Genomic DNA, 19,828 nt, shown 5'->3' on the forward strand with positions numbered 1-19,828 from the left:
AGATGGATGGGGAGAGAATGTTTGTGTTTGTGTGTATTTACATATATTTTGGTAGTGGTCAACAATGTAATCAAACAGTCCCTGTCTATGCTGTATTCTCTTCATTCAGAGACCAAAAGGACATCTTAACTTTTGAATGAACTGTAAAAGTAGGATATCACTGTATTCATCTCTTTGAAATGTATAGCAAATCATCGGTGAATGGTGGAAAAAACAGGCAATTGCCTTATGTGGATCTGTGTGAATAATTACCAGTGATGCTTAGGAAATGAATGTCTATTGTTTGCCGAGGGACTCCAAGCTGTCACAAGAAGGCCTGAAACGGTATTAAAAATGGCTTGGTTCCTGATCCTGTCATCTCAGATCTGCTTGAGGCTTCATTTAAGGGAAGCCTAAGCCACAAGACTGAGATCCCAGTTCTGACTGGACCGCCCTGAATACAAACATTGGACTATAACCTATGAACTATTTTTGAAAGAACTCTTTGCATCTACAAAGCTCACCATCTCTGGTGTGAATCTGAACCTCAAGATTTGTACTCATTTCTGTATGTATACTGATCTTTTAACCAATTCTCTCTCCTTTTTTAATAAATTTTAGTTTAGTTAATAAGAATTGGTTGTAAGTGTGTATTTGGGTAAGAGCCAGAATATTCATTAACCTGGGAGGTAATGTGTCCGATCCTTTGGGATTGGTAGAACCCTTTTTATATGATGAATAAGATTTTCAGTAATCCTCGTTGTGATGGGTTTGGTCACAGAGACCCCCCTGAGGCTCTCACCTGACGTGCTGGAATTACCTCTGAGCCCATTTTCCCTGCCAGCTTGGGACTCCAGAACCCAGTCTTGTTGAGCCAGACACACTAGCCTGCTGCAACACAGACCGAGGTCTGGTCCACACCCCCAAAGCTGCAGACTTTAACCAAAAGCTGCTCAGCAAGTCTCCAGCATCCAGACCCCAATGGGATCCAAACCCCAAATAAATCTCTTTTAAACTGTATAAAGCTTATACAGGGTAAACTCAAATTTTCTGCCCTCTAAAACATTGAGAGAGAGAGATGTACAGCTCTCCCAGGTATTAATCACTTACTTTGGGTTAATAAACAAAAGTATAAAAAGTAGGATTGAAGTGGTTTCAAGTAATAACAGACAGAACAAAGTAAGTTACCATGCAAAATAAAACAAAACACGCGAGTCTAAGCCTAATACATTAAGAAACTGAATACAGGCAAATCTCACCCTCAGAGATGTTCCTATAAGATTCTTTCACAGACTAGACTTCTTAGTCTAGGCTCAATACTTTTCCCTGGTACAGTTCTTGTTAGTTCCAGCTCAGGTGGTAACTAGGGGATTTCTCACAACTGGCAGCTCCCTTTGTTCTGTTCCACCCCTTTATAGCTTTGGCACAAGGTGGGAATCTTTTGTCTCTCTGGGTCCCCACCCGCCCTTCTAAATGGAAAAGCACCAGGTTTAAGATGGATTCCAGTACCAAGAGACTGGGACACATATCCTGTGAGACCCCAAGCCTCCATTCTTTCTGGCCTGACTCTCACAAACACAGGAAGACTTACAAGTAAACAAAGCCATTTACAACCAATTGTTCTAGTTAATGGGAGCCATCAAGATCCTAAGCCACCATTAATAGCCCACACTTTGCATAATTAGAATAGGACCTCAGAGTAGTACTTCATATTTCTAGTTTTAGATACAAGAATGATACATTTATACAAATAGGAGGACCACACTCAGTAGATTATAAGCTTTGCAATATACCTTACAAGAGATCTTTTGCATGAAGCATATTCCAGTTACATCATATTCACACTTATAAACATATTTCCATAAAAACATGGATTGCAACGATACACTCATCATATTTGACTTGGGTGTCTAGGCAGAGGCCTGAGGCTGGAATACTTTAATGGAACTGTGTTGACGACTTCTGGGTAACCAGTGAGGTATTATAGAAGCTGTTTTTGTGCTGGTTTGGTAAATCTAAAGTATTGGGATATCTACCAGCTTTGGTAACTGCCTCCCACATTTTTTGCAGTTCACCCTAATTAAGTGACCTCAGTTGGCTCCCCTGGGACTCCAGACACAGTACCCTAAACACTTACAGAGTATGTCTACACTGCATACTCCTTATGGCAGCATGTAGAGTACATTTAGTGCACACCCTCCTAGCATGGGTATAAATAGCCTTGTAGATAGTTAGGTACTGCTTAGGTGAGTAAAGACACACCTGAACCCTTACAGTATGTACCCTACACAGGTCTCTACTCACCCAAGCTATACCTCCCCCATCAACACTGATAGTTTTAAGCAGTGGCGGATTAATGGTTTTGCCACCCCTAGGCCCAGAAATAATTGCCGCCCCCACCCCCCAGCTCACCTCTGCTCCGGCTCTGCCTCCTCCCCTGAGCGAGCAGCCGGGTCCTGCTTCTCCCCGCTCCCTGCCAGTGCTTGTGTGCAAAACAGCTTCACAAAGAGGAGGGGGGGTAGGGGGGAACACGGCGTGCTCAGGAGACAATGTGGGGCTGGGTGGGGAATGGATGGAGTTGAGGGTGGGGAAGGGGTGGAGTTGGGGAGGGGCCAGAGGGCGCGAACTAGCTCAGGGGTGTTGGGAACACTGGGGCATGGCCACTAGGTAACTCGAGGGGATGGAAGACCACGAGTGTCGATGAAGCCCCCTCGCACTAGGCCCCGGTGTCCTTGCCCCCCCCCCTCCTGCCTGGAGGCACTCGCAGCAGCTCTGCGTGCTAGGCCCAAGTGTCCTTGGCCCCCCCGCCTGGAGGCACACACAGCAGTTATGCTGAGAATCTGCAACAGTATGTTGCAGAGTCAGACTGCCTGAAACTAAGCAAGGCCAAACAGGGGAGATATGGAAGAACAATGCTGAATAAAGCAACTTTATGTATAGTTTAACAAATGATACAGAGAATTAGGGAACTAGCTGGGAACTGGATTAGCTGGCTATATGGATACTTGGAGCAGCTTGCTATTGGATAAGTATGCTGGGAAAAAGGATGTATAAAAGCCTGTGTAACTTCCTGCTCTGTTGTACAGGATTTGAGATTCAAATCTCCCTGTACCTTTTTGAAGCTTCAAATAAACTTTTCTGCTTCTCCACCCCGTTGTGATTATTGGGTGTAGCACACCGGGTAACGAACCAACTCAAGCTGTTGTTCAGCCTCTCGGCACTGGGTGCCGGAAACAGGGGGAAGCAGACTCTGGCTGCTATTATAAATTTGCTGCCCCTGCGAATTTGTCGGCCTAGTGTTAATACGCCGCTGGTTTTAGCAGTGTAGTGTCCCAATGCCTCCCTGCTGTTGGATCCTTTCCCCACTTCCCATAGTCTTCCCCCCTATGGTAGGGGAAGTCTCTGGCAGGGAGACGCAGTAGGTTAAACTGGCAGCTCCCCACTGCCAGAGCCTCTCTCCTGGCAGAGCCTTTCAGTACTCCAAATAGCTATACACTGCAGTGTGGACGCAGCCTGCCATTCACTATGGCATGTAGCTACACATACCCTACATGCAGTCACCAGTGGTGTGCAGCGTACATATCGCACGGTGAGCAATATCACTTTTGGGTGCTCCATATATACAAAGTACAAATAGCAAAATAATTTGGGCTGAGGTGCTCTTGCTGGGAAACCTTTGGGTAGGTGGTTAATGGATTGACGGTTCTGAGCTGCTGTCAGACCATCACAGTTCTTAAAAGGGGAGGGGGAAGCCACCAATGCCCACATTTTGCAGATTTAAGGTTCAAGATAAAAAAGATGATGAAAAATCAACAGTTCTGTAAATAAGGCATATAAATCTTGTGCCTTTTTCCTTACTCTGAAAAAGATGTGATAGTAAAAACAAACAAACAATCTACAATGGAAACAGTGTGAAAAAATACAAAATGAAAACAACTCCTTGGTGATTCATACCATCCATCTCATCTTGAGATTGGATGTGTCCAAGGTGCAATTTATATTATAGTAGGAGCTTCCTGACAGCTCTAGTATTTCATATGTGTGCATGGTAAAAACAAGCTAACATTGCTTATTTTTGTGTTATTTTTAAGAGGTTGGGAGAGTGTATTTTAAATACTGTTTAAAATCTCACCTATTTAATTTGCCTTTTGATTAAAAACAAATCAAGTCCACACAGCAGAGCAGAATAGACATAGCCTAAGAGTTTCATTTTGTCATGGACGGGTAATTACCATTTATCTGCTCTGCAGTGACTTCTGATGCAGTTCCAGGCACATTCAAATTTACAGTCAGATTTTCTGTGCAAGGAAGGAGTGGCCTAACTGTATGCCTACAGTGCACTCAGGAGGTATGATTGCAGCATGCATAGACATACCTGAGCTAGGCTTTATCTAGTTAGCTCAAAGCTAGCTAATGTAACAATAGCCGTGAAGCTATAGTGGTATGGGTAGTGGCCACTCAAGTTTGTGCTCAGTCCAACAGTTATTTGGATTTTTAGGACACAACAATAAAGCAATTGCTCATCAGTGCTCTGGGTGCCCTTGCCAATCTCTTAAAAATATACACATGCAAAAAAAGGTATATCTATCAATTCTCCCAAGATCAAATCAAATACTCCAGCAACAACAAAAGTTAGTTAACTTCTCTATGCAATCTCTTTAGAAGTCTCACACCACAGCAACCTAATTCTACTCATCACACCCTTCCTTATGAAAAAGGTAGAAGAAGCAGACCTTGTCAGACATGTTAAAAGTTAATACATTCGCACTGTTATGCACCAAAAGGAGTAGAGGGAAGAAGAGGGAAAATTAGGCTATATCCACAAACTTCCAGAAAAAAATCCAGATGAAACATTAAGAGGAATGATAGGGTTGGGAAAGCTTTAGATGCATTTAAGTTCCCTAGTGTGGTCCTCTTGAGAATCCCGGTACAGGGGTTCAAAAGAAAAAAACAATTCTAAAAATGGGAAGAAGGTATTGTTTTCATTTGGCATTTGAGACAATGTAATTAAACGTGTCTTTCATTTGAAAAAATAGTTTAAAAGTCTTCAAATGCTCTCTCACTTTCTGGGCCCACTACTTCCCCTCTGAGGCCACCATTTCATTCGTCATCTCCTTTCAGAGTACCTATCCAAGTTTCTTAGATGCACTCGTCAGCTCCCAGAGCCTCAATCCCTCTTTAGGGCAGTGTACTGGAAGTAGCAATACTCTTCCCTTAGCTCACACCATTACCTGTTTTACAGGTCTTAGCTAAGATTGAGACCATTGCATGAAGCATTGTACAAATCCATGGAAAGAAAGAATCCCAGCCTCACAAAGATTTTACATTCTAAAAACCTAAATAGACAAGGCAGATGCTACCCACACCCACTCAGTGTGTTGCGCTGTCCCCCTCTAATGGTGGCTAGGCCAGATAAGGAAGATAAGCATGAAACAGCCTTGGCTTATCAGTCTTTTAACTCATACAGTACAGGCATTTGCTATAAAACAGTGGCTCTCAACCTGTCCAGACTACTGTATCCCTTTCAGGAGTTTGATTTATCTTGAGTACTCCAAGTTCCACTTCACTTAAAAACTATTGCTTGCAAAAATCAGACCTAAACTGCAAAAGTGTAACAGCACACTGTTACTGAAAAATTGCTTCCTTTCTCATTTTTACCATACAATTATAAATCAATTGGAATATAAATATTTACTATATACTGAAATGTAAGTACTAGAGAGAAATATGAACAAGTCATTGTCTGTATGAAATTTTAGTTTGTACTGACTTTGCTAGTGCTTTTTACGTACCCTGTTGTAAAATTAGGCAAATATCTAATTGAGTTGATGTACCCCCTGGAAGACCTCTGTGTACCCCCAGGGGTATGTGTACCCCTAGCTGAGAATCACTGCTGTACAATATCAAAGTCCCAGGGCTGGTTTCTGCTGCCAACAACCAAGCCATAGACATAATATGTGAAACAGATGAAGAAGTGAAATGACTTGCCCATGGTCAATGGCACAGCTCGGAATAGAACCCACTTTTCTCTAGTCCTAGTACCCCACATCCACCAGACCACACATCTCTCTCTAAAAAGCTCTGGTGTCAGTTTCTTCATTTTCAAGAAGAGTGAGTTTCGGTGGGGCGGAGGAAGAGTCAAGCTAGTAATGTACATTTCCATTTTTCTTGTGCTTCTATTCATTAACAGTAATTAATAATGCATTGTACTTGTATAGTACCTGCCATTCCAGGACTTCCAAGCACCATAGAAAGGTGAATATTACTATCTCCATTTTACAGGTGGGGAAAGCAAGGTAGAGAAAGGCAAAGTGATTTGCCTAAGGTCACATAGTAAGTCAGTGGCAGAGCCAGGCCCAGAACAGAGGTCTGCAAATTCCCAGTCCCCTGCTCTAACCACAGTTTCTCCCCTATGACTGAATGAATTTAAACTATTTAAAAAATAAATGCAAAGAAGGAGAAAAAAGATGGAAGGAAACAGGATATAAAAAGGAGGAAAAGTATAGACATGGGGGAAGAGAACAAAACAGAAGGGGTAATTGAAAGGCAAGTGTAAAAGGGATCATGAGGATGAGATAGAGCTATGGATAAGGAAAACCAGGACTTTTCTACTGTCCCTCCTGCCCAGAAACACATTAGTAGGATCCATGCCACCTAAATCCTAGCCCCACTTTTAATTACTAGACAAAGCTGACACAAAACATAAGTATCAGAGTGTTTGAACAATCTTTACTTAATATACCACACAAAGATTTTTGTGGTCTTGGTTTGTTCAACTGGGTTTTCCTCCTTTGAAGTATTATACGGACGTCACCCCCATGGCATACTAGATATCGCAAAAGAAATCTGTGAAGAGGAACCCAATGTGGGGAGAAATATAATTGAGCATGTGTTGCAGATGCGAGAACGGATAGCCCGGGTCACCCCTATTGTACAGGAACATTTGGAAAAGGCCCAGGAGGCTCAGCAAACCCATTACAATCGCCAGGCAAAAGTCCGACACTTCCAACCAGGGGATTGGGTGATGGTGTTGGTACCCACGGCAGAAAGCAAGCTTTTGGCCCAATGGCAGGGGCCCTATGAGGTGGTTGAACCTGTGGGGGAAGTAACCTACAAGGTGTGGCAGCCAGGATGCCGGAAACAAGAACAAGTTTATCACATTAACCTCTTAAAGCCTTGGCACCAACGAGAGGCGTGTGTAGTGACCCAAGAGACCCCGATCCAGGGAAATAACATGCAGGAGCAGATAAGGATATCCACTGATTTGACACCAAAATGAGGAGGAGGAGGTAACTGAGATGATCAACCGATACCAGGACGTGTTTTCAACCAAACCAGGTCAGACCACAGAAGCCTATCACCAAATTATCACAGACCCTGGGGCAAAGGTAACTTTAAGGCCCTATCGGGTCCCAGCAGCAAAAAGGGAGGAGATCAAGGCAGAGGTAAAAAGGATGTTGGAGCTGGGAGTCATCGAAGAGTCTCACAGTCAGTGGTCAAGCCCGATTGTGTTGGTGCCCAAACCCGATGGCACACTAGGTTTTGTAATGACATTCGCCAGCTGAATGAGAGATCCAAATTTGATGCATACCCCATATTGATGAGTTAGTTGACCACCTGGGCAATGCCCGATTTTTGGACCACCCTCGATTTAACAAAGGGATACTGGCAGATTCCCCTTGCCAAAGATGCAAAAGAAAAGACGGCATTCTCTACCCCAGAGGGTCTGTTTCAATATACCGTTCTTCCTCTTGGACTGCATGGGGCACCTGCCACCTTCCAGTGTCTTATGGACAAGCTTCTATGGCCCCATACCAGTTATGCAGTGGCAAACCTGGATGATGTGATTATTCACACCCCCAACTGGGAAACCTATTTAGGAAAGGTGGAAGCGGTTCTAGACACGCTAAGACGGGCTGGCCCCACAGCCAACCCGGCCAAGTATGCTACAGGGCTAGCCGAGGCTAAATACCTTGGCTATATTGTAGAAAGGGGCATGGTCAAGCCCCACCTAAACAAACTAGAGGCTATCCAAAATTGGCCCCAGCTGAATCGGAAAAAGCAAGTCTGGGCATTTCTGGGTCTGGTGGGGTACTACCAACGATTTATTCCACATTTTGCTACCAGAGCGACTCCCCTGACAGACCTGATAAAAGCCCAGGGTCCAGACATGGTGAAGTGGACAGGTGCCACAGAGAAAGCATTCACGGATCTACGGACAGCCCTCTGCAGTAACCCCATTCTTATAGCCTCAGACTTCAACAAAGAATTCATTTTACAAACAGATGCATCTGAAGTAGGATTGGGAGCTGTCCTATCGCAGACGGTCGGAGATAAAGAACACCCAATCCTCTACCTCAGCATGAAACTCCTCCCGAGAGAGCAGAAGTATGCGTGGTTGAAAGAGAGTGCCTAGCTGTGAAACGGGTCATAGAAACACTATGTTTTGGGACGACGGTTTACCCTTGTGACCGACCATGCACCCCTCCAGTGGATACAGCGAAATAAAGAGAAGAATGCAAGGGTGACCAGATGGTTCCTGTCCCTACAACCTTTCCACTTCACCATACAACTCCGGCTGGAAGCCACCATGGCAATGCAGATAGCTTGTCACGAGTACACTGCCTGACGTCCCAAGTTGCCCAACTCCATACTGTTGAGCCGGCGGGGGGAAGATATGTGACAGGGTCGAGCCAGATGGCTACAGGAGAGTAATGGAAGGCAGATATTTTAGCCCCAGGTTAAGTAGGTCCCTTTTCCCTGGGTAAGGTAACAGAGAAGGTTCCAGAACAATCAGGAACCTTCTGGAGACAATTAAGACTGACAGGCTGATTAGAACATCTGCAGCCAATCAAGAAGCTGCTAGAATCAATTAAGGCAGGCTAATCAGGGCACCTGGGTTTTAAAAAGGCACTCACTTCTGTTTGTGGTGCGCATGCAAGGAGCTGGGAGCAAGAGGTGCTAGGAGCTGAGAGTGAGAACGCATACTGTTGGAGGACTGAGGAGTACAAGCATTATCAGACACCAGGAGGAAGGTCCTATGGTGAGGATAAAGAAGGTGTTGGGAGGAGGCCATGGGGAAGTAGCCCAGGGAGTTGTAGCTGTTGCACAGCTGTTCCAGGAGGCACTCTAGACAGCTGCATTCCACAGGGCCGTGGGCTGGAACCCGGAGTAGAGGGCGGGCCCGGGTTCCCCCCAAATCCTCTCAACTCCTGGTCAGACACAGGAGTCGTCGACCTGGACTGTGGGTTCATGAAAATGGCCAAACTGAGGGCGGCCGTGAAGTTCCAAGGTGAGCAAATCCGCCAATAAGCGCAAGACCCACCAAGGTAGAGGAGGAACTTTGTCACAACAGCCACTGGAAATCTTGTTAAAAAGTGAGCTCTTTGAACTATTTTTTGTGTTATCTCTCTTCCCCAAATGCATCACTCCTGAGAAGAACAGAAAATTGTAGAGATTTACATGTTACTGATCGTGCCTCAAAATACATTGCAAACAGCAGGCATCCATCTATATACTGATCAAAAGGGTTCCATTCTGTACTGTCTTCTATTTATGTATTGAAGCTCTTCTTAAGTATTGTCTGTTGTAGGTGTTTGCAAAGCCTAATCCGGTCATTGGGAATTTATGGAAAGGCTTTCTGAAAATTCCAGCAAAGAGACCAATCCTGCAATCCCTACTCTGGCAAAACTCCACTTGACCTAACTGAAGTTTTGGCTAGGCCAGGGATTTGGGCCCCAATTTGTACTGATTCACCACTAACATGAACCTTCAGATTTGATCCAGCAACTCATATCATGCTGACAGTTATAATCCGACAGTATCACAAATGGCTAGCACAGTGTGGAGCCATATGAAAATGCATCAAGGAAAAGGAAGTTTTAAATTACTAGGAGAAACATCCTACATTTTAAGAAATTAAGATATTTCTGGACAAAAGTTAGTGCCAAAAAAGTAAGAGACTACCCAATATTGATCTGGAAATCTGTGCTAGGCTCACTTGACTGTGCAACAGAGACTGTTAAATTACAGGTGGTTAGCAAGCAAGACATCCATGCACAGCCCCAAGTGCTCTACTATTTCTCATCAGATAATCTAGTTTTCAGAGAGTCTCAGCCCAACCTCCTTCTGTACAATTTTTAATGTAAACATCTTCACACCCCCATTTTGGACATTAGCAAATGTACAGGCAGTTGATTAAAAAAAATTCTCAACTGACTGCACATGTGCTATAGTGGTTGTAAGTTTCTTGCAGTTACAAGGCAGATTTGCACAGGTTGGGCAAGATCCTTTGGTCAATGGGAGGAGGAAGGGCAGAGGTTGTTTTAAATGCAACCACACCCCTTTCCCATAGGAACACCTCCTGTGTAGGGTATGTGAGAGGGGTGATATAGGAGCCACCATATCATCTCTCCACCACCAAATTTTCCTGCATCATCAGGAAATCATATCTGCTGGGTTTAAGGCTGCTTTGCACAGTTGGAGAGGTGCTGAGGAGGGGGCCAGGATCTGGCCTACAGTTTCAAAAAACAACCCACCAATCAGGAGCACAGTACCTCAAAAAATACTCAAAGAACCAGCATCAATATTAAGAAACACCATTAATAAGAAAATAATCAAGCCCCTACCTTGACACTGAATTCTGACAATCATGGGAATTCTACTGGCATAGGGATCACAGGATTTGTCCCCAAGGATGCAGGAAACTTTCCTCTAACTATATTAAGGTTCATGAGTTTGCATAAGTCATTTAAGCCACTTTTTTGGGGGGGGGGGTGATTTTGTATGTTAGCCTGTCAGATTGGGGTGTTCTGCTTTAAAAAAATATTTGTACAAGAAAGAAAAAAGCATCCTTGTGTTTGTGGATGGGACATTCTTGGCTCTGGATGAGTCAGACGCTCTTGTTTGATTGATGGTACCATGCTTTCTAAAGTGGTTTTTCCCTAGGATCTGATTTACTATTGACTGCCCCAGTATTTTCCCCTCTTAAGACTCTGAAAAATTAACACAACTATAAGATTGGATGAGACGTTTTTAAAGTCCCTCAGGATACTGAAAAGCTGGAGACATGCTGTATTTTAAAAGTGTCCTTTGTAGTCTATGTATTCACTAACATTTTACTTGTTAATGCCAATTCATTTCTGCTTCTTCTAGCAATGTTTTGAGCCTCTATCAGTATCACTCTCTCTCATAGTTTTAGTTACTGCATTCCCTGTGTATCTGTTCTGCTTTATAAGGATGTGTTGGGGTCCCAGGGCATGGCCACTAGGTAAGCCGAGGGGATAGAAGACCATGAGTGTCGAGGAAGTCTCTTTGCTCAACCCCCCTTCACAGAATTCAGTCCTGGCTGGCCTGAGAAAGCCCTTGTACTCCCAAAATAATGCTGCAGCTGCAGATAGAGTGGTTTTGTGTAGGTTTTGCTGGCGCCAAGTTAGGATAACGGCAGGAATCAGCTACAAGGCCATAACTGCTTATTTGCCTCATTAATCGCAAGGCTAAGCAGGCTGTGCTGTTGTTTTGAATTGCTAAAATGCTTTAGCAACCTTTTAGCATGTTAAAGGTTGTCGGAAAAAGTATTGTTGTAACCCATATAAGGCAAAGCAGTTTTACTTGGCTGATGTGTAATGCAATAGAGATAAAGACTATAAAGTTATATGACTCTGCCTGATCAGTGTGCAGGATTTGAGATTCTTTTCTCCCTGTACCTTCTTTGGAGCTCCAAATAAACTTTTTCTGCTTCGCCACCCCGTTGTGTTTATCGGGTGACGCACACCAGGCAACAAACCCCTACTGTTGCTTGCCTCTGGCACTGGATGCCAGCAACAGATGTTATCTTCCCCATTTTGAACATACTTACTTTGGTACATGTCATTACATCCTTATTTATTTACTGTGTGAGTACATGGGGCGGGGGCTGTTATTTTATTTTAGTTCAACAAAATGTATCCACAGCAAAGATACTCTGTTCTTAAAATCCTGCTGTTCCTCCTATTTTTCTGAAAAATTACCTTTGGAACTAGGAACATTCAAGCTTCTATTAATATTATTTAGTTGTCCTATTATGTTCTGCCATTTTGAATGGGAAAAAAGCCACATAGTATTCTATTCTGCCTCCAAACATATATTTAATGTGAATAACTGGAGTGGTTAGACTTTGAACATTCAAATTTGGACCCAGATCATCACATTGGATCAGTAACTTCTATGGGATTCTAGATGGGCACAGAGTCCAACGTTGTGGATCCATTTGCAAGATTCTGGCCAATGCCAAGAACAATGCCTTCCTAATGTTTGAAAAACTTTTGTGTTCACGGTGGTCCTGTTCCAAAGCCTATGAAGTGAACTGAAACATTCCCATGACTTAACTTTGGTTAAGGACCATTTGACATGACTTTTTAAAAAAAAAAAAAAAAAGTTGCTAGTAAGCTGTTTTCTTCCCTTCTCTCCTCAATGCAATGAAATACTTCTTGCAGGTGTGGATTGCATCAACAAGGGCCAGGTTCACTATATCTAAGGGAAAATGGCTAGAATAATGGCTTGAGCCCTCCCCCCCAACCCACAGTCTTACTCAGATTTCAGCTCTGGGATGGGGGGGGGCGCGCGGGGGAAGTCTCCCTGGCCACCCTTAACAACTGTTTCTCTCCCCCCGTCCCCCTGCATGCACTCCTGAGTTTATTTTGGAACATGAAACAAAGGAATCTTACTGCGAAAAAGCAAACAGACAAAAGAACAGAGTCTAAGTATATTATACATACCCACAAAGATTAAGAAAACCCACATCAATATACCAGGAATTTGGAAGGTCAACAGCCTGACCACCCCCGCAACTCCACCTACTTGAAACCCCGGTCACAAGATGTTAGCTGACACCATGAGTAGGTCATGCATACACACTCAGCCTCCCATCATCAGCAAATTGAAGGAAAGGAATCATGGCATGGACGCCATTAACATGCTGCACTGTCTCTCAGTCTCAACAGTGAAGCTGATGGAAACCAAAGGAACTATGGCCAAGGACATCCAACTGCAGGCAGTCAATACAGTGATACTAGCAGGGTAACTAGAAGATAAAAGCCACGTACTGGAAGAAGAACCCTATTTTCAAATTAAAGATGAATTGAGTTATATTTTGAGAACAGAAAGGTGTTTTCACTGTCTCATTATATAAACAACATACAAAAAACCATATGCCTCACACCTAGTCATTGACAACACAATCTTAGATGGACTTGAAACTGCATTCACTGGCTTGGAATGAATACATAACTCTTGTACTTGATAGAAGAGTACAACTGCCATGTGGGTGCTCCATGGGGGAGGGTGGGAAGATTACAAATGGGCCCCCCCCAAAAAACCACACAACTCAGGATTTAGGGAACGTTTGAGGGTTGGATCCTGATAACCGTGCAATCTCCAGGAGTCATTACAGTGATGCAGCAGTTTGGTGTTGATCTACAGTACTAGTGTTCAGTCAGAACAATGCACTTTTTAAGTGTTCTTGATGTTTTCAGCCCCAGAAGATACAAAGGAATACTTTTTAGTACATTCTGGACACAAGGCAGCATGCATAATACTTCAAAAACCGGTAACAATGAACAATCACACAGACAAGTGACAACCTTGGTGCTTTCTCTCCCCATTCAATTGTATTAGAACACGAGTCCTTGAACGATGAACCACTGTTCTAAAGATTTGCTACAAAAGAAAGCTTCTTAATATGCAAGTGCATTTGAAACATAGTTCCCTGATGTGAGGGAATGAATTTAAAAAGCTATAACAAAAAAAGCCATTTTTAGTACCACAAGCGAAGCATTGCAAAATGAGTAATTTGCAATTCAATTACTCTCCAAATTCATTTGAGCATTAGGACTAAATCCTTCACAAAATAGCAAGACAAAGATAGGCCAGAGCTTCACTGTTGCCACCAACTGACCTGAATAATAAGTCAGACGCATTCGGAAACATTATGAAACACGTATATGGGTACAAAAAGGAGAAGTCTGCTGGTCACAGAGCCCAATTTTAGACCAATCATGGTGTCCCTCGGCCCGGTTCTCTAACGTGATCATACCAGACCTCTTTGTGCTGCTCAGGTAGATTCTAAAATGGTTCAAAGTACATATTTTCCTTTATAGAAATTGTGCTATTTGTCCCCCTAGCATCATGTTCATTACCCACTATAAGCAATATCCTGTTTTAGGTGGCTACTGACAGCAGTTTTGTTTAGCCCTTAAAAGATGACCCATACAAGATGTGATGATTTGGGAAATCCATTTGTATGATGAATTGTGGTTGATAGATTACATTTTTGCTCTGAAAACTGTGGTATCACTAAAGCCCTAGGTAAACATGGAATCGGTGGGCGCTGTGCCACATATTCCCAAGAGCATGGACAATGGAAGTTATTCAACCTTAACAATTGCATTATGACCACACAATAATTCACAAATGGGTTTGGAACAATGAAAAGTTACAAAAGGCTGAAGAACCCAGTTCTTGGGCTGTGGGTATATAAACCAGGAAAACCCACAGAGAAATGCAAAAGGAGTCTGGACAGGAGAGGGGTAGGGGTGGGACCAGCCAAGATCCCACAAATCCAACTGGGAGATTAGGCTCCATGTTTTAGAATCCAATCCATACACTATAACAGAAGGATAATGGATGGCCCCAGATAACCCTGATCCTAGCCCAAAAAAATGCTCTGGAGTGGTGAGAAAACTGAGGTGGGACAGGCTTGTAAAGTTTTTTATTTTTGTACAGATCGGTATAATTCTCGTGCTATTAAAGCAGTAGCAATACTGTGTTTTAGTCCTGTGCAACGTCTGTATGTGCCACAACTTATCATGTGCCCCTGAAAGAGTTAAACTAACCCAGAAGGCTCTCACATTCACTGTGCTTCTGAGAGAGTGTGTTTGAACTACAGAGGACACTGAGGAGTTAGCAGTGGTTCTAGGATCCTGGGGAGTGGGCTATGTGGTCTAAATTCTCAGAAGAGGACGTTTGAAACAGAGCGTGCACCCCAAGAGTTTGCATAGGGACCCCAAGATAAGGACAGTGCCTGCACTCTGTTCAGACTCTGGAGAGACTTAAAATACATTGATGCAACAACTGACTGGACCCTCTCACAGGAGTCTGGTGAGTGGCCAACAGGGGGCACTTGACTGGATCTGCACTACTAGGCAATTCATTTCCCCCCAATTCCATGCGTGATGTCTTAAAACAGGTTTCACTGAACTTTAAATGGGTAAGTAACACCACAATTACCCAAGGACTCCTCCAGTTTAATTTGTTAATAGCAGTAACACTATAGCAAACATTTTTCCAAATTACACTTTCTCAGTGCTCTAGCTCATTAGAGGTGAGGGAAGTTCACTTTTATTTTAGGTTTTCAAGTGCAACAGGCTGCTGAACAGACAACCAGCTGGCTGAGGTTTATCTACCTTGTCCTCTAACAAGATTAATAAAGCATGATTGAGCTAACACTATAACTGAAGGAGAGCAAACGATCCATTTCATAGCCAGTAATTAAACAAACCCCAACTGTGGGAGATTTTGATAAGAGCAGTACATACTACACTTATAAATGAGTAACAGATGTTGGCCCTATGATGACTTTCACCTAGATTAAGTGTTATGAAATAATTAAAACCTAGAGAATGGTGAAAATATCTAAAAGCATGGTCAAGGGTGCATTTCATTTCAGCTTTATATAAACTGATACTCCTGCCCATCACCCACTTACTTGTTCTTATTTCCACAAAATATGTAGTTCACATTTATATATTTTGCATCCAGAGTTTATCATTAAGAGCTTCTTAAGAGAACAGCTTATTAAAAGGTATGTGTAAGACTGCTGGAGTCTGCATCAAATAAAAGCACCTACAGGAAAAAGCCAGATATATTGACCCACAGATATTACTGCAATAAACTAAATGACAGATGTTCCAACACAGGGAATAGAATACACAAACTTTTGACTCTGAACGAGAGACCTCTAGAGGAAAAATTAGCACTGGTGCTTTATCTTTTTTGTACATCATTACTAAGGGCTAGTCTATACAGACATTAATCCTGAATAGCTCCAGGTTGGGATGCTCTTATTTCAGAATGCCTTAATCAGAATTAGTTTAATCCGCTTTGGAGGTGAAATTCAGATGAGGTAGTCTTAGGGCATGGCTACACTTGCAAGTTACAGTACATTAAAGCAGCCCTTTAAATTCTCTGGGAATTTTGAAAATCCCCTTCCTGTTTGCTCAGCCAGGCATGGAGTGCTCTCAGCACATCTTTCCAGGTGACCATGCCTCCACATGCCAGGCGATCCCCAGTATAGAGCAATGGCGAGGTGCTGGACCTCATCTATGTTTGGGGTGGCGGGAGGGGAGAAGTTGTCTAGTTCGAGCTGTGCTCCAGTCATAGGAATTAAGGTACCTTTGGGCAGATATCAAGGGCCACGCTGGAAACAGGCCATGACCGGGACACACTGCAGTGCAGGGTTAAAGTGAAGGAGCTGTGGAATGCCTTCCGCAAAGCCTGCGAGGCAAACAGCCACTCTGGTGCTGCCCCCGCAACCTTCCATTTCTACAAAGAGCTGGGACGTGATACTTGGGGGCGACCCCACCTCCACTCCGAGGAGCACGATGGACACTTCAGAGCTCAGTTCAACAAGGCAGGAGGAGGAGGAGGAGGAGGAGGAGGAAAGTGGGAGCGAGAGTGCTGAGGAGGAGGAAGACACCCCAGCATCCCTAAACGCATGCAGCCAGGAGCTGTTCTCAAGCCAGGAGGAAGGTAGCCAGTCGCAGCGGCCAGTACTTGGGAAAGGACAAAACACCAGAGGATGTGCCTGGTAAGCGGCTTTTATTTTGGGAAGGAAGTTATTTGGTGCGGGCTCTTGGGGCGAGGAGGGTTAGGGCTGCATGCATGCCTAGATGTGGAATAGGGCATTGATGTGCTCTCTCACATCACGGTAATCGGCCTCAGTGATCTCTTCAAAGGTCTCATACAGAAACGGGGCAATCCGCTTGTGCAGGTTCCTTGGGAACGCGACTGTACTCCTTGTCCCAGTCAGGCTAACCTGTCCACACCACTGTGCTGTGAGGGGTGGTGGGGGACCATTGCTGCACACAAGTAAGCTTCATATGGTCCAGGACGGAAGCCACATTGTAGTAGAAGATCGTCCCTTGCTTCCCAGGTCACCCTCAGCAGCGAGATATCTTCCAGGACGAACTCCTGTGGAAAATGTGGGAACAGTGTTCACTATAGGGGGCCCCTGCAGCTGTTGGCTCTCTCCAAGGCACAGAACCCCAGAGGACAGTACGGCAGTGAAACAATCAGTCCCCCTCGACCCTGTGCTTACTCACTGTTTTAGGGCTCCTGCGGGTTATGTGCACTCACTTTGGGATGGGCAAATTCTGCTATTGTTTAGACCGTGCTTGTCTTTAAATACAGGCAAACCATTGCTCTGTCTGGTGTGAACAATGCTGCCTCTGTTAAGTGTTGCATTTTGCCTTTACGGATACAACCTTGAGATCTCAGCCGTCCATGTTATCACTGGCCGAAAGACTCCAAAGAATTAGGAATAGGCCATGTAGCAGCAAAGAAGACATGCTGCATGAAGTAATGCAGCAGTCCCTTCATGAAAAATCAAAAAATGCAGGACTGGAGGGAGAGTGAAAGGAGGTTCCGCCAGCAGAATGCGAAGCACCAGCACCAAAGCACGGAGCGGCTGATATGCATTATGGAGCGCCAAGCGGATTTGATCCAGGCGCTCATAGCTATGCAGGCGGAGCGCTACCATGCCTGCCCCCCTGCAGCCCTTGTCCCAAAACTCTTTCCCTTGTTCCCCCATGTCACCTCCAACCCACTGTCCCCAACATCCAGGTTCTAATCGCCACCAGCTGCCTCCAACACCTGTAGCTTCACCACCCAGCCCTGCAAACTGCGACCCTTACCCACTGCACTCAACCCCCATCACCAAGCATTTTAGCCAGGCTGAAGTGCAGCACTCATTGCACAGCACTCCAGACAGGAAGGCTGAGTATGAAAACAGGACATACGCAAATCTGTGATTGAACCGTTCCCCTCCCATCCCACCCCCTTGCCCTTTCTGTTTCCCAAGCAGTTGTTTCTTTTCAATAAATTAATTTTCTTTTAAATAAATGGCTTTTTGGCTTTGAAAACATTCTTTATTATTGCATTAAATAAAAGATACCTTAACCCAGGAAAGCACCAGGCACTGCAAGTCAATGCAGCGAACAGATTCCTAATAACATTGGAACCACTGCACTTTACTCCCGTGTAGGGCACCAGACATTACTGGAGGCTTTCAGTCTCAAATTGCTCCCTCAAGGCATCCCTAATCCTTGTAGCCCCGCGCTGGGCCCCTTTAATAGCCCTGTTCTCTGGATATTCAAATTCAGCCTCCAGGTGTTGGACCTCCAAGTTCCATGCCTGAGTGAATCTTTCACCCTTCCCTTCACAAGTGTTATGGAGGGTACAGCATGCGGATATAACCGCGGGGATGTTGTCATGGGCCAGGTCCAGCTTCCCATACAGAAAGTGCCAGTGGCCCTTTAAATGGCCAAAAGCACACTCCACAGTCATTCTGCACCAACTCAAACTGTTGTGGAACTGCTCCTTGCTGCTGTCAAGGCTCCCTGTTTAGGGTTTAACGAGCCACTGCATTAAAGGGTGAGCGGAGTCTCCAAGGATCACAATGGGCATTTCAACTTCCCCTCTGGTGATCTTCTGGTCTGGAAAAAAAAGTCCTGGCTTGCAGTTTCCTGACAGGTCAGTGTTCCAAAAGATGCATGCATCATGCACCTTTCCGGGCCAGCCTGTGTTAATGTCAATGAAATGCCCACAGTGATCCACAAGCTCCTGGAGAACCATAGAGAAATACCCCTTCTGATTAACTTACTTGGAGGCTAGGTGGGCTGGTACCAGAATTGGAATATGCGTCCCATCTATCGCCCCTCTGCAGTTAGGGAAACCCATTTGTGCAAAGCCAGCCACAATGTCATGCATGTTACCCAGAGTCACGGTTCTTCGGAGCAGGATGTGATTAATGGCCCTGCAAACTTGCATCAACATGATTCCAACCGTCGACTTTCCCACTCCAAACTGGTTAGCGACTGATCGGTAGCTGTCTGGAGTTGCCAGCTTCCAGATTGCAATAGCCACCCACTCCTCCACCGTCAGGGCAGCTTTCAATCTCGTGTCCTTGTGCCGCAGGGTGGGGGCGAGCTCATCACACAGTCCCATGAAAGTGGTTTTTCTCATCCAAAAGTTCTGCAGCCACTGCTTGTCATCCCAGTCTTGCATGACGATGTGATCCCACCACTCAGTGCTTGTTTCCCAAAAGTGGCATTCCACGGTGGACAGCATGTCTGTGAATCCCACAAGCAATCTCGTATCATATGCGTTACGCAAGTCGACATCATCGGACTCCTCACTGTCAGTTTGTAGCTTAAGGAGTAACTCAACTGCCAAACTTGACATGCTGGTGAGACCCATCAGCATATTCCTCAGCACTTCGGGATCCATTCCTGCAGACCAATAGGGAAGACATAGCGCACAGTACAAAAAACGTTGAAAGATGGCAGCAAATGAGGACGGAAGCCCAGGGATTGCTGGGATGTGAAGCGATGCATCACGGGGCATTGAGACAGAACCCAGAATGCCCCCGCACCCCCTTCCCACAATCCACAGAGCGAGAACGGGAAGAGGTGCTCTGTGGGATAGCTGCCCCCAATGCGCCACTGCAATTGCTGCAAATATGACCACACCAGCGCGCTTGCAACTGACAGTGTGGACAGACTGCAGCACTTTGCCTACTGCACTCTCCGAGGGC

At 44.7% G+C, this 19,828-nt stretch overlaps 1 protein-coding gene across 1 annotated transcript; it reads right to left on the reverse strand.

The window, feature by feature from the left end:
- Positions 1 to 16,875: 16,875 nt before the first annotated feature.
- Positions 16,876 to 19,501, reverse strand: LOC311517155 (uncharacterized protein). Its single transcript, XM_084621726.1, has 2 exons — positions 18,896 to 19,501; positions 16,876 to 17,205 (listed from the first exon to the last, which is right to left on the reverse strand). The coding sequence occupies exons 1-2, from the start codon at positions 19,495 to 19,497 to the stop codon at positions 17,175 to 17,177; spliced, it is 633 nt and encodes a 210-aa protein (XP_084477852.1). The 5' UTR covers positions 19,498 to 19,501; the 3' UTR covers positions 16,876 to 17,174.
- Between the last annotated feature and the right edge of the window lie 327 nt (positions 19,502 to 19,828).

The sequence above is a fragment of the Lepidochelys olivacea genome, assembly GCF_965140295.1.
Source record: "Lepidochelys olivacea isolate rLepOli2 genome assembly, chromosome: 2".
Lineage (NCBI taxonomy): Eukaryota > Metazoa > Chordata > Testudines > Cheloniidae > Lepidochelys > Lepidochelys olivacea.